This window comes from Acromyrmex echinatior, chromosome 9 (genome assembly GCF_024713525.1).
Source record: "Acromyrmex echinatior isolate Ae372 chromosome 9, ASM2471352v2, whole genome shotgun sequence".
Taxonomy (NCBI): domain Eukaryota; kingdom Metazoa; phylum Arthropoda; class Insecta; order Hymenoptera; family Formicidae; genus Acromyrmex; species Acromyrmex echinatior.
The window spans coordinates 8,484,194-8,498,337 of NC_141860.1; the positions used below are offsets into that span (position 1 = coordinate 8,484,194).

Sequence of the window (14,144 nt, forward strand, 5' to 3'; positions counted from 1 at the left end):
ATCACATCTTAAGAATGTACTTACTTAAGATAATCTTAAATATAATAACACATCCCCCGACTACGAATACCGACCTTTGTCCTTTTTCTCGTAAGAAATATGCAGATAATTTCAGACAGCGCAAGATGTAAGCTCCATGTTGCGCTTTTTGTTTTATTCAAATTAACCACCTACTCCTCTAACTCTCTCTGTCTTTCTCTATTATTTTGGATGATTGACACGACTGCTTCAGTTTTAATTCGTGAAATTTTTATAAGTATAAATCTTAACAGCAATGACCGATCATGAAAAACCGAATATCCAGTATCTCCGATCAATTTGTAAATCTTTTGTGGCGACCCGCTTGTTGGATCTGGGAGACCATCGAGCTCATCCTCATTATCATATTTGATTGCTTAGCGAGGCTAATTGAACTAGTATTCGTGATGATGAAATTAATATTTCAGGTGATAATAATGCGCTTATACAGTAATTATATTTTAAATATATTGTGAGTAAGATTGTATATCTATCAATTCGAAACGAAGGTTAAACAGATAAAAATATTATTTAAAAACTGGAATTAAAGCCACATTTTCTAATTCATTTCAAGTGATTGGAAATGTGCAATAAAAAGAATAATATATGTTCATATATACATCCTATTTGAAGAAAATCTGTAAGAATATTAAATAACTGGATTTTTAGGTGATCTGCTTCGTCAGAGATTTGTGCATCGACGCGATGCAGACCTTCGCCAATGTTTTTCAAGGAATTGTTAATGTCATTAGCAACATCAGCTGCGATGATGTCGAGGATTTTGCTTCTGCCTGCATTGTCATTGCCTTGTGTACCGGAGCTGTTAAGATGTTCATGAATCTTCTTAAGAGAGTACATATCAAGTATCTCGCGATAATCATTATTGTCAACAATGGCTGACGATTCGCATATCCGATAATCCGAAGGGTTAAGAGTCGCTCGCAAATTAGTAAACAATCGCACTTATTAAGCTCAGTTTTGAGCTCCACAGAAAGTACATAAAAAAATTGTTATTTTTATGTCTTATATCTGAGATATCCGAATTTTTAACGGTTTCAAAGATTTCAAGTTTCAAAGAATGTAATTCCATTTTACTTCCCAATCGAAACCAAAACGGGACTTCCCGCACTTAAAAAATAAAAAAGGAAAAATCTTTTCTAATTTAAGTTACTTTGTTTATGCAACAATTATCAAAATTTTTTATAAGATAAAATATATCTTAAGAATACGTCTTGTTTTGGCCGATACTGTTCCTCATTGTCAACATTATATTGTGCGATCGCTTGCAAATGTGGATCGCCTGCTTTTTAGAATCGTCAAACAAAGCGAAGTGCAGGTACTTTAAATCGTGCGCGTGTCTCGTAAGAAATACCGCTGCCGTTGGTGTGACATGGGAAAACTACGGTGCAAAAACCAGGTAAACTACTTTGTAGACTACTCTTGCGACTGATATCAATCAACATCTAGAGATCCGCGCGTGGTCGCATGGTGCATTATCTGGTTTTTGATCCGACAAAGCGTCGCGTTAAATATTCATTTAACGCGGACGTTTTTAACGGCTCTTTGTTTATATTTTACGTATAAATGCAAAACTTACCCAAACGGCGAGATTATTTCATCATAAGAGTCGGAATGCAGAAAAAATTAACTTATTGCTGTGATTTGAAGATTGCAAACTTGAAGATATATATACCGCGATTATTTTCGTAAAAAACGACCGTTCGCATTCAATGCTTTGATACATGTGATTGATTTCAATGTCATATCGATACTTCAGAATCCCCACACGAAGCTGTTCAATATGTTTGGGCAACACGTGACACAATGCGGCAATAATAACAATCTGATGGCGAGGAGTCACAGCCAGGATGCGTGTCTTTGCGAGAGAAAGACGGGCAGGAGGCCAAAGAAACGAAATAACAGGCGATATCGATCAACGTCATAAAAAAATAATTGATATAATTACGTAAGATTTTCGTTGTGAAGTACGAATATCTCTATAAGATATATTTACATAAACGTTTATTATATGTAACAATGTGTAAGGCGCATCTCAAATTTCGTCGTAAAATAGCATATACAATTTACGTCGTATTATGTACATAGTGAAGTATATATAAAAAATTTATAACACTTTTTTACATACGTTTTTGCGTATTGATATAACAATATGTCAAGTTAAACAATCTAACAAGCATTGTAGAAATTTTTCATGTATATAAGCATGCATCAATTTGTAAAAGAGAGACGTTGGAACGTTTATATATATAGAAAAATACATCGTTTTATGTAAAAAAAAAAAACACATCTGGAAACATGTGCAAATCTCTGCTTTCGCACATTGATGAACATTTAAATGCGTATGATAACATTTATAAATTATAAAATTTTACGCTAGAGAGTCATGGGAAACGTCGTAGTTATAAATAAAAAGATTCGACCTACAATGAGGCTCGATAATACTTTCATTGTCCTATCTTTAACTTAAATATATTTAATCAGAGTGAAGAGTAATCTTCGTGGATTGCATCATTGGACAGTTTAATCATTGATGATGGTGATGACTAAATTATGTTCTGGCCAAGAAAATGTCTTTGGCAATTGGATCTGTAATAACATATATTAAAACATATATAAAATATTCAGCAATACTCAATATCGATTTGTTCCAAAATAATTAAAACTTCTTAAATGCGTATTATCGTTTTAAAGCAATCTCACGCGTTGTTACCTTATCTGGCGCGTTCAGAACTTGAAACTCTTCGGCCATTTTCTCGGACAACTCTTCCGAGAGGAGTACCTGCAGCCACGGTCCTTGAACGACATACGGCTTCTCTTTGGACACAAAAGTGCCCGTAACAGACGGCGCGACTATCGTAACAGCCGAGTGGGACAATATAGATTTGAACGTGAAATGCCTCCCATGCATCACACGACCCCTGCAGTATCAATATTACATTATTCATCGGACATTGCTGTTGCAGCTCTGCCGCACGAATTTCAATTCTATCATGACTAACTTTATTGCCAACGGTAATAACGAGCCAGCTTCAAGATTAAACGTTAGATGTAGTCCGGGCAAAGCTCTAATACTATTCTCGTCAGAGACGTTGGCGTCCTGCTGCTCACAAGGCGACAGTCTCTCTGTCTTCACGATCGGCTTCACGTCCTCGTCGTCATCGGAATCGTCCCTTTTTTCCCTATATCTCTCCATGCTTCTGTCGTTTGTTATTTGCACCCACCTACATACAAATAATACCCATTAGATTGAGATATTGAGAGATTGAGATTGAGATTGAGATTGAAATTAACCAAAAAAAAAGGAAATTAATATCAAATTTAGTAAACTTACTTTGCTTTGATAAATCAAATTCAATCTCAATCTCAATCTCTAATCTGATATGGGCATATGGTCTTAAACTCAAATTCCTGATTCTATTGATCAGATGTCATAACTTACCAACATTTGGCGGATACACCGCTAGTATTTGATCCATCTCTCTCAATGCCGCACTGTATTTTCTCAGCTATGGAAGGATCATCCTCCATAGCAGAATGCATTCTTCTCATGTCGGTGACTAACCACGGGCCACAGCCTCTAGCGCTTCTTAACAGATTAACCACACCCAGACCGTTCCAGTGTTGAGCTGCCTGTAGTTCCTCAGAAGTAACGCCGACGATTTGAACAAACGAGACCTATTTCCAACAATAAAGGATCATAACGATGCAACTCATTTTCGCTATTTAAGGCAGATTCTCTCTTTTTTTTTATTTAATTCGCGATTTAGAGCTAAATAAATATAACTACTAAGTGACTAAGTTATAAATTTTATTTATCTGTAGAAATCTTAACGAGTCTAAAAATCATTAAATCATCATGTTTTAGAAATACGGGTTTAAGCCTTTTATACATACGTCGCCGTGGGGTGTCGAGATTGACGTCGGAAGCTGCGGGTCCTGTCCCATCAAAATCTGGGTGATACAACCGTTTCCACCGTCCAATGGAGCATGCCAAGAGACATGGTCGCCCGGCATCAACGTATTCCCGGAATTGAAAACATATTTGGCCAATTGCTGCATCACGTTTGCCGGCCACGTGGGCGGCGTCGTCTCGCCCCTTTCACGAGCCAGACGAAAGGTCAACTCGAATCCAAATCCGCTGGCGCGACCTGAGCCAGGTTTAGGATGCAATCGGCCGTCACCGTGTAAATCGGACAGTCCTAAACTGCATTTAAATAAACGGAGTATAATGTAAATAAGTGTTCCTGTGCCATGTTTTTTTTTTGTTATGCTCTTATTTTTAAAAATAATTTCTGAATATAGTAATAAAAATAAAATAGCGATAAATGAAGGGAATATTTAAAAAAATAATACATGCAAAAAAGAAAGATAACTCAATGATATCTTGCGTGCAAAAAAGTACGTAGACTTTCCGTCAATGGCAAAATATAATTAGCCGGCGCAGACGAAAAAGGGGAAGTCCGGCGCTTCTATTTCCGACTCCCCGCGATTTAAACGACTCTGTTCCTCCTGCACCCTACACACTCTCTATATATAGAGAAGCACGGAGTAGTATTAGGACAGCTGTCTGAAATTGAAGAAGCGAGGGTCGCCGGCGCGAAGAAAAAAGGGAAAGGAACCCGCACCCTTTGACGGAAGATCATTCGTCATTCCGCACACAAATTCCAATGAAACATTGGAATGAAACGTAGCGTCTACATATTGCGCATCTGCCATAGTTTGTATTCACTTAAATTTAACAAACTCGCAAGTCTTAAATTATATCCCTTATTTCATACAAGCGCATCCTAAATAATACATTAAAACTCAGTTTCATAACTCATGGCTAACACTTAATTGAGGTACAACTTATCTCTCGTTTCTTTCCAATTCTAGCATCAGAAAGAAATGAAGTTGGTTCTTAAGTTAAATCTTAAGCTCAATTCTTAAGTTAAACCTTGGTTAAGAGTTAACCATGAGTTGTGAAACTGAGTCTAAATCCTAAGTAGAAAAATAAAAAAATAAATCTAACGTTAAAATTGTTATATGAGATACTTCATTTTAGACAGTCCAAGTTTCAAAGAATATAATCCCTTTATTCCCTAATTGGGATCCCCAAAACAGGACTTCCCCTGCACTTAAAAAATAAATAAATAAAAAAAATCTTTTCCAAGTCATCTTGTTCTACAGATGCATTCAAGAAGAAGATTTGAAAATTTAATTCCCTCCCCTGAAATTTATGATTAAAAGTTATAATTACAAAATTTGATATTTTCCTATTCTCAGAAACGAGAGAAGAAAACATTCTAAACTTTAAAATGTTTAAAATTCATTTCATAAACACAATTTATTAATTCAATTCATTAACTAAAAAATTACAGTTTATACAATAACAGAATTGATAAATTTTTATAAAATTGTTTCTTATAATCCTTAGTTAAATTTTAAATAAAACTGTGGCAATAAATTGCTTGCTTCAGATCTTTAGATTCTAGATAAGTCGCACAGACTAAAATATCCTGTGAATAGATCTTAAATTTGACACTAGTGTAAACATATTCTTACCTGATATAATGCCAATGTGGAGGTACTCCGAGATCGGGATATCCTGAATTCGCGTACATACTGATATAGTCGAGGGGATCAGGTCCTCCTAACCTAAAGGGAAAACTCAAGTCAGCTGACAGGATATCCGGTTTTACGTATGTAAAAGGGGAGGCTAAATATAGTCGTTGTAATCGCTTTTTCTCGCGAGGGAGGAGTGGAAAAATTGAGTTCCCATGCTTCTCGGAGAGAAGCGTATCTCTCGTACGATTTAAAGCAATTTCAGTGCATTGACTCGATAAGAAAATTGATACAACGCTTTGCAGGAAATTCTATCATTCTACCCGATAGTCAAAAAATAATAGAGAATTATGCACAAAACAAGATTAATCGGATAAAATAAAATTAATAACATAATAAATCCAATTAAGAAAATAATTGCTAAGAGGCTTCGAAAAGACACAAAATTAATCGACTAACAGGACATCAATCGTCACGCCAAATATTCAAGCCACCTGTGACTCTCGGCAAAACGAACAAGAGATTCCCCGAGACATTCTTTGACGAGAACAATCGGCATCGTCACCGTCGCCGGGTTCTTACCAATATTTCACAATCGCCGTGACTGTTAGCGGATTGCTCTGATCCGGGTAGATCTGCTTGCAGAGGCTGTGCAAGGCGTCCAAGCCTGGAGCTCGTGGCGACGGCGGCGGCGGTGGCAGCGAGATCTGGGCCGGCTGGCCCGGTAGAAAACACCTCGATAACTCCTCGCGTTCGCGCATATTCACGCCGTACATAAAACTCCGATGGTGCACGCTGAATATACCCGCCTTTGTTTACCCGCAACGATCGCCGATGCTCACACACGGAACACACAGAGTCACGAACACACCAGCGGGAACAGCACTGAACAGCACTGACAAACAAAAGCGTGATCGTTCCCAGCGCGTGTAACGTAGACGGGTGATCCGCAGGCGAATGGGAAAAGCAACACGACCTCGAAAGCAACGCTTTCTATAGGAGTTTAAAGTTACTACGCTGTCAGCGGTGTCAGCTGGTGTCAGCTGGAGCCCATCGTGTTTAAGATAAAGAGCGCCTGTTCTTTTTTAATAGAATTTCTGAAAGAAGTTTTTAGAACGCTCCTCAAGCAAAACAACAACGAGTCAAAATGACGTTAAAATAAAATGGAAATGATTGAAAAATGACTTTTAATGATCATTCTGGAGTCATTTTCACATCATTTTGATATCATAATAACTTGTTGTTCTGCTTGGGCAGATCCTCAGACTTTTTACAAATTAAAACATCAATCATTTTTTTCAAAAATGCCGATAAAATTTATATTACGTCTTAACTACGTTTATTACGTCTTTTCTCAAATTTTGTATACATATGAATTCTGAGATATTTCAAGATTTCCAAGGTTAAAGATTTTTTAGCTGAATGTCATGCACGAGGTTCATCTCTTCTCTTTTCCTTTTTAAGTTAAAGAAAAAGAGAGAAAAAAACTTTAAAAATTCAGGTAAAAGAACCTCTTGAATATCTTGGAATATTTCAAAATTCACATATATAAAGATACTAACTTTCAAACTGTTTCAATAATTTATATTGAAAAATTTGGAAAATTTTCTGAAAAGTTATTCAAATATTCTGAAAAATTATACACACATATACACATTTTTTATGTGTATTATTCTCGTTTAATTTTTCGCAATCTTTATTTGAACTATACATATCTCGATCTTTTATCATCTCTGATCCATAAATAACAATGAAAACAGTTGTAAATAAATAGGCAATCGTTTGGCAGAAAAAGCAGTTTTGCAACTATGTAAAATTCTTTAATAATTACAGGTTCTTTTCCTAGAACAATCCTTCTCCATTAGATTTAAATACCTACATAAATCATGTTAAAAAAATCTTACAAGTGCAAACCTGTTTTTGCTGAATGCAGCTTTTGATTTGACAGATGACTGCGTTCAATCGAAGTGACCAAAACTCAAAACGATCAACAATGCCATCATTTTTATTCTTCTCTCGATACTTCAATCATCGATGGTCCATTGACATTCCATTGCTGATCACGTCATTTCACGACCTTTTTCTAGAAGCTTCTCAGATGCGCCACTGAACTTCTCGACCGGCGCTATTCTCAGTTTGTGAATCGGAGTAAATCAGTAAACACCAGGTGGTGTCCTGTGTCCCGAAAGGGACGAATATCTCGTAGGAAAAGAAGCGAAGAAGAAGAAAAGAAGGAGGAGTAGGGAAAAAGTAAGGAAAAAGAAGAGGAGTAAACGCGGAGATCATTTCCGCGTGCCACCACTGGCCACCACGGTGCTTGCTTCGGGTACACATCCGTGGTGTTTGCATACGGCATATGCCAGTTCGCAGCAGCTTCGGCGGCCGGCAGCGTGAGCAGCGGATCTGTGCGCGCAAGCGTGACACGGGATTTACAGCATGGCGGAGCGCAGGAAAAACAGGAAGCGCAAAGATGTAAGCGTCGCATATGGACGAGAAATCGTGACGGCACGTGGCCCGCTAATTGTACGTCGCGATCAGCCGACACTAAACGCGACTCGCATCACCGTGCGCGATCGCTCTCGATCTGTCGATTTGCCAAACGTGTCATCTGATAAGCGCTGATCCGAGTGACGTAGACAGATACTCTCGAGATACTTCCTACGATTCTCTCGTTCAGGGTGTCACGAAACACGAATTTACAGACGATCGTGAATTTACAGTTAACATTTCCCTTGTGTCTGTCAGATTTGAGGCGAACGCACGTTTCCCTGCATCCTTTCCCTGCTGCATCTTTTCTTCATGAACTGTCTAATGTTGCTATTGTTTTTGTAACAGGAACTAGCCAGTCTGGATACTAAAGGCGCTCAGGACAAACCGTCCAAGGAAGAGTACGCGGTAGCTAAGTGGATCCGCAATAATGTACCGTCGAAGAAGACCAAATTCGATAGGACTCACAATGTGGAGTATTTCACTGGGTCGCGTGCAATCGATGCCCTATTGGAAAATTCACCCTGGAGCACGGTGTTCGAGAATCGTGAGCAGGTCTCCCAGTTCTTGGATCTGATGCTCAGGCATAAGTTCTTTCACAGAGCCAAGAAGGTGGTGATATCGGAGGAAGAACTTAACAAAATGCGGGGCATTAAGAAGAAGACTACGAAAGAGGACAAAAAACCCACAGATAAGGAAGATTCCAAGGAAAATAAAGATGCAGTTGTGGTGAAGGAAAAGGAAGAGAAAGGCGAAGAGAAAATTGACGAACGGAAGGAACATAAGAAAAAGCCAAAAGTAAAACGTGAACGTTCATTCGTGTCGCTAAAATTTATCTCTTTGTAAATATGACATGTTTGGTTTTCAGGTGAGACTAGAAATGCACATGGAACAATACTTTGTGGATTGTAATGACGCGTATGTGTGGATATACGAGCCGATTCCTGTGTATTATTGGTTCTTTGGTACGCTTGTAGTCTTAGGTGCAATAGGAGTCTGTCTCTTCCCACTGTGGCCCTTAACTATCCGTCACGGAGTTTATTATCTAAGTGTCGCCGCTGCGGGATTTCTCGTATTTATATTAGCACTGGCTATCGTTAGAATGATTGTATTCTGTCTTCTGTGGGTACCCACGTTGGGTAGATGTCATCTATGGCTGTTACCTAATCTTACAGCTGACGTTGGCTTCTTTGCGTCCTTCTGGCCATTATATCAGGTTACCAGTTGATTATGTTCCTTTATCGACAGTGACAAACATTTAAATTTATGGTGCAAAAATCTTTACAGTATGAATATTATGGTCCCACGTCGGACGGCGATAAGAAGATCAGCAAAAAGAAAAGAAGGAAAGAGAAAGATTCTGATTCCGAAGATGCGCCATTAGTTCAGTAAGTTTTGAGATTCATATTTGATAGACATTTTAGTCTAATATGTATTGCTGATTCTATATTTTTATGTTCTTAGAGAAGAGAAAGAACCTGTAGCAACGGAAGCGTCTAACGAGGAGTTAGCTTTACCTAGCGAAGAGAGGAAAACTTCATCCGATTCAGCCGAAGGAGAAGACGGCAGTGAGGAAGGTTCGGAGAGCGAAAAATCTAATACGAGTCGAGATTTCGTTATGGTTTAAAACGTGGAAACCGGGCAGTAGATAGTTTCATGTTTGCTGGGACAAACAGCTGGGACAGCTGTATTAATTATCGCATTAATCATCACTGAAATCGATATATGCTTGCGGTTAATTCGAATGTCGAATTCGATGTACGAATCTAAGAAACAGACCGTAGCAGATTCTCCACATTTATTGCATTTAAAAATACGATCAGAGATGAACGAGAGATGAACGAGTGGGAAAAATCGCTTGTGACTTTTGCATGAACAGAATTTCCCGTAACTGACGTGAATGTAAAGTATTGTCTCCAAAAAAAAAGCGTAAGCGTGATATAAGGCATATTTTATTCTATACATATATAAATATCTATATAAACATTTGTGTGTATAATGAAGAAATCGTATTAGGTGTAATTTCGTTATCAATTTCCGTTGAATAAATTATGGTACTGTTCGAAGTCTTCAATCTATCTCAATGCGATCAATGTCTACCGACAATGTAGTTAATATGCACCGAGTTCTCTCCGTTAGATATAATCTTTAAATTAGTTCTAGGGAGAACTAATTTAGCTGGAAGAGAGGGAATCTTTACGGGTACAGAACTTGACGTTTTCTTCGTTGTTCAGCGATTTAGCGCGAGTTCCTTTTTAGCAGAAATTAGATTCGATTTTACAGATGAATGTATATTTCGAGTTTAATACAGATAATTTATATTTTTATGCGAAATTTCCAATAATAATAATTATAATTACTATTATTATTATATTATTACTTTTACGATTATTATTATTATTATACGATTATCAGGATCTGTAGGTCTTGTGAATCCGCTCGTGAAATTTATCTATATGGAAATAAAATAAAATAAAATAAAGCGTTATATATCTATTAAATGGTCATTATCTTGACCTACAATCCCCATGTTAGATTAAAATTGATTGGCTTTGAATGTCATCTTCTGCAGCATCGCGTTGCACATAGCCGCGTAAGGATTCAGAGCGACCAGCTGCGATTTAGCAAAGCTCGAACCAGCCTTAGCCGCACGGGTGAAATCTTCCCTGGCCTTGTCATCTTGCTCCATCCAACGATAAAGTGCACCGCGTTGACAGAGTGCTTGGATGCCTGCCCTTCCTTTGTTTTCGCTCAGTTCAACCGCCAGATGCAGATCCTTTAATGCCTCTAATAACAGTTTGAATGATAATCAAATGTTACAATTCTCTTCTCTAAAAATTTGTATAGAAATTCATTTTTGCAACTAAAAATACCTTCGTGTCGATTCGCCAAACGTAAAGCTTGCGCTCTGTCGTTTAAAATTGACGGCGATTTAGGTGCCTTCTTCAATGCTTGGTCAAAAAGCCGAAAGCATTCGTCGAAGTTCTTCGCTTCCGCCCAGGCTATCGCCTTCTTTATGATGTCCAGTACATCCGGTTCTAAGCGATCCTCCTCGAAGACATCCGTCTCTTCTTAATGAAATATTAAAAAAAGATGTGTATATTACGCATAGCGTACATAGAAAGATGTCTATAATTGATACTTCAAATATTTCAATTGTTTTCCATTTCAGAAAAAAATACCTAAAAAATTTCATCATGGAAATATAATGTAAGAATTTTTTTTTAATACGTTGTAGTAAAACATTAATATTATCTATATTTTTTTAATGAAACCATACAATTTTTCTTACATAATATGATTCTTCTAATCATTCTATATATAATAATACATTGACAATGGAATTTTGCCTGTTTTAATTGCAGATTGCAGACATAAAAATAATTATTGTTTACATGTGTCATAACCCAACATCTAAATACTTAACTCATGAAATATTAATTTTTCTTGACTTTCTTTTATTACTTTTACAAAATAATTGGCTAAATTAATTAATACAAAGAATACATGTAGCTACTTTTAAGAAGAATTGTGCAATATAAATATTACATAATTATCGTATGTCTATGTTTATTTCGATATGACACTGCAGTTTATAAGAAATTGAATGACAACATATAATTTTGTTCACTCTGCAGATCATAGCCTTGAAGATACAACAACAAGAAACTTTATCTGTTCTCACATCGTGCAGTTCCTTGCATATTCATGATGATCTGAATGTCTCGCGTGAGAATGGCTCGCGCCGGAGTAAACTTCGCTTCAGACGAATGCGGTTACCCGCGGGCTTTAAGCGTTCGCAGATTTTTCGAGCGATCTGAGAAGTCTGCGGTTTGAATCGTGTCCAACTAGTGTAACAAGTGTCTCGACTACATCGTCATTAAGATTGAATGGAAATCTTGGCTTTAAATCGCACTTGACAGAGAAGAATAAAAAGGACCGCTAGATAATATATTCTTCAAGATTAAACTGCACTTAAAATTTATAAAGAAATTCTAATTCGTATTTTTTGACTGATTAATAATAATAACTTTATTACTGTCTATAATATCTTATCGTAAAAAGAAAGTTGGTCATTTTGATAGATATGCTCTTAATAAAAAAATGATGTATTAATAGCATTGTTTTGCCGACAGCAGTCAAATTGAAAATATCTTATTGTTAATTCGATAACAGTTAATAAAACAAATACGCCATGCTCTTGTTTTAATAAACTTCAGATATTTTTATAGCTCAACGGCGAAAAAAATGTGAATTGTTGTAAAATTTGGAGGAAAAAAACGTTATATTAATTAAAATCTTTATTTTTAGACTATGATAATAAACTATTTCATTTTGTTTAATATTTGTGTGTGTGTATGTGTATGTGATTTCCACTTTTTTTCAAAAAATTGTAATAAAATCCATATTCATATGATTCTCAAATACTAATAAATCGGAGAGAAAACAATCAATAATATATTATATACTATTAATAATAGTTTTCAATTAGACTGCAATTAAATAATGCCGTTAACACAACATTAATTTTCCGTGTACTGTATTATATTGTCATTAGCTACGTACCAACCGTACTTTCCTGGAAAGTCGAGAAGTCTAAAAAATCGAACGGGCCGAGCGATTGAAACGGATCGAAGATCGTCTTCAAGACAGCCTTATCACCTTCGCTCAGACTCTCCATGATGTCGACTGAATCTCAATATTTCCATCGCGTTCGATGGAAACTCGTTTCTATTTATTCACGTGAGTAATCACATTGCGTCATAGATTAAATAGATCCGAAGAATGTCGTCCAACTAGCATGTCGTAAATATATTATTGATAATCCAATCCCCTGAGATAAATAACATTTTGTTATTTCTAACTTTCATGCGAGTTAAAATGTGAATCAATCCATTTTTGTGATTAGTTTTAACTTAAACAATATTTATATTAACATACATATTTAGTAAATAACTATTTCAGTCAAAAATACTTTCTTTTGAATTAAATTGTTTATTTCAATTATTTTAATTAAATTAACATAATATAATGAGTAGGAACAAGTGATTTATAGAAATAATTAAAAATAACTTAATAATATTAGGTACAGAAAGGAAAATTTTGCACAAACTTCTAAAAATTTAGCTATAAGTACAAATTTGAAAATAATTTTGTTGGACTATTCAAATAATTATACATAGGACGCTGAAACTGGTTGCTAAAATGTCAAAGCTTTATGCAGTATCGTTCATCATGAAATTCTTACGTAATTATTTTGATAGTCCAAAATTATTTTCAAGGCTATATCTATCTAAATTTTTCATTTCCGTATATAATTTGATATTATACATGTAATATGGATTAATGAAATTCTATTATATACACGGACGGACGAATGCAGAATCAATCATGTAGATTTTTCAGGATACATTCTATTTGAAAAATAAACGATTCATGGAATCGTTTTATCCTTGTTGTTTATCAATTGTTAAACAAGGACAAATAATGCTCGCGAGCGTGTGAGTGTCAAAAGAACCTCCAATAGTCGCTATTCAGCCATTTAAACGATTACACAAGTATCGAGCAGCGCAAGAACGGATATCAATTCCAACTAATTCCGCAAGAAGCCGGTATTGAACGTCAATAAATCCTCGAGCAGGATTTTCAGGAATGCGACACTGGTGATGCAACATGGTTTACGACCTCGTCGCTGAAGAGACAAAAATCCAACTCTTAATCATGATTAATTCATTTAAATTAACATTTGACTTTTAATTAACTTATCCCGGTTCCGTGTATGAGTCCACCATGAGTCCACTATGAGTCCAACAACTCGTTACGCCATACAAAAATCATTAGCCGAGTGAAGGCATCGCGGGTGTCATTAATTTCGGGAATCCCTCATAAATTATGCTTGACGCGACCAAGACATATATCCGGGAAATTGCCAGCTGGACGTCTAATCGCTATATATTTCTCACAGATCGTCGTAACAGTAAACGTGCGATTTGACGCGCGGTGAGGCGGATTATACGCTCGCGCAATTTGACGGGACGGGCGTAACCGCGTGAGAGACGACCGGGAACGAGTCT

At 36.5% G+C, this 14,144-nt stretch overlaps 5 protein-coding genes across 10 annotated transcripts in view; 3 read left to right on the forward strand and 2 right to left on the reverse strand.

Moving 5' to 3' along the window:
* Positions 1–22: 22 nt before the first annotated feature.
* On the forward strand, positions 23–2,465 carry LOC105149080 (uncharacterized). The gene is made up of 3 exons (XM_011061241.2): positions 23–446; positions 688–870; positions 1,796–2,465. The coding sequence occupies exons 1-3, from the start codon at positions 285–287 to the stop codon at positions 1,961–1,963; spliced, it is 513 nt and encodes a 170-aa protein (XP_011059543.1). The 5' UTR covers positions 23–284; the 3' UTR covers positions 1,964–2,465.
* On the reverse strand, positions 2,024–7,641 carry Su(fu) (suppressor of fused). Its single transcript, XM_011061242.2, has 8 exons — positions 7,498–7,641; positions 6,166–6,680; positions 5,584–5,676; positions 3,934–4,243; positions 3,479–3,714; positions 3,039–3,260; positions 2,750–2,957; positions 2,024–2,625 (listed from the first exon to the last, which is right to left on the reverse strand). Exons 2-8 carry the CDS (start codon positions 6,357–6,359, stop codon positions 2,560–2,562), a joined length of 1,329 nt encoding a protein of 442 aa, XP_011059544.1. The 5' UTR covers positions 6,360–6,680; positions 7,498–7,641; the 3' UTR covers positions 2,024–2,559.
* A 79-nt stretch (positions 7,642–7,720) lies between these two features.
* Trp1 (translocation protein 1) lies at positions 7,721–10,571 on the forward strand. 2 transcript variants are annotated; one of them, XM_087409174.1, is made up of 5 exons: positions 7,721–8,106; positions 8,419–8,868; positions 8,939–9,286; positions 9,358–9,458; positions 9,535–10,571. In XM_087409174.1, exons 1-5 carry the CDS (start codon positions 8,020–8,022, stop codon positions 9,695–9,697), a joined length of 1,149 nt encoding a protein of 382 aa, XP_087265300.1. In that variant the 5' UTR covers positions 7,721–8,019; the 3' UTR covers positions 9,698–10,571. The 2 variants fall into 2 exon arrangements, with proteins under 2 accessions (XP_087265300.1, XP_011059527.1); XM_011061225.2 differs by having other exon boundaries at positions 7,724–8,055.
* Positions 10,346–12,797, reverse strand: LOC105149074 (tetratricopeptide repeat protein 36). 2 transcript variants are annotated; one of them, XM_011061227.2, is made up of 3 exons: positions 12,637–12,797; positions 10,944–11,141; positions 10,346–10,857 (listed from the first exon to the last, which is right to left on the reverse strand). In XM_011061227.2, exons 1-3 carry the CDS (start codon positions 12,749–12,751, stop codon positions 10,607–10,609), a joined length of 564 nt encoding a protein of 187 aa, XP_011059529.2. In that variant the 5' UTR covers positions 12,752–12,797; the 3' UTR covers positions 10,346–10,606. The 2 variants fall into 2 exon arrangements, with proteins under 2 accessions (XP_011059529.2, XP_011059530.2); XM_011061228.2 differs by having other exon boundaries at positions 10,944–11,138; positions 12,637–12,775.
* The window catches only part of LOC105149076 (uncharacterized), a 28,522-nt gene continuing 27,097 nt past the window's right edge, over positions 12,720–14,144 (forward strand). For 3 of the 4 annotated variants that reach the window (XM_087409166.1, XM_011061229.2, XM_087409167.1), the window contains exon 1: positions 12,722–12,813. The gene's annotated coding sequence lies outside the window, so the exon portion shown is untranslated. Of the gene's footprint in view, positions 12,814–14,144 lie in introns of all 4 variants that reach the window. The other variant, XM_011061230.2, reaches the window with a different exon arrangement.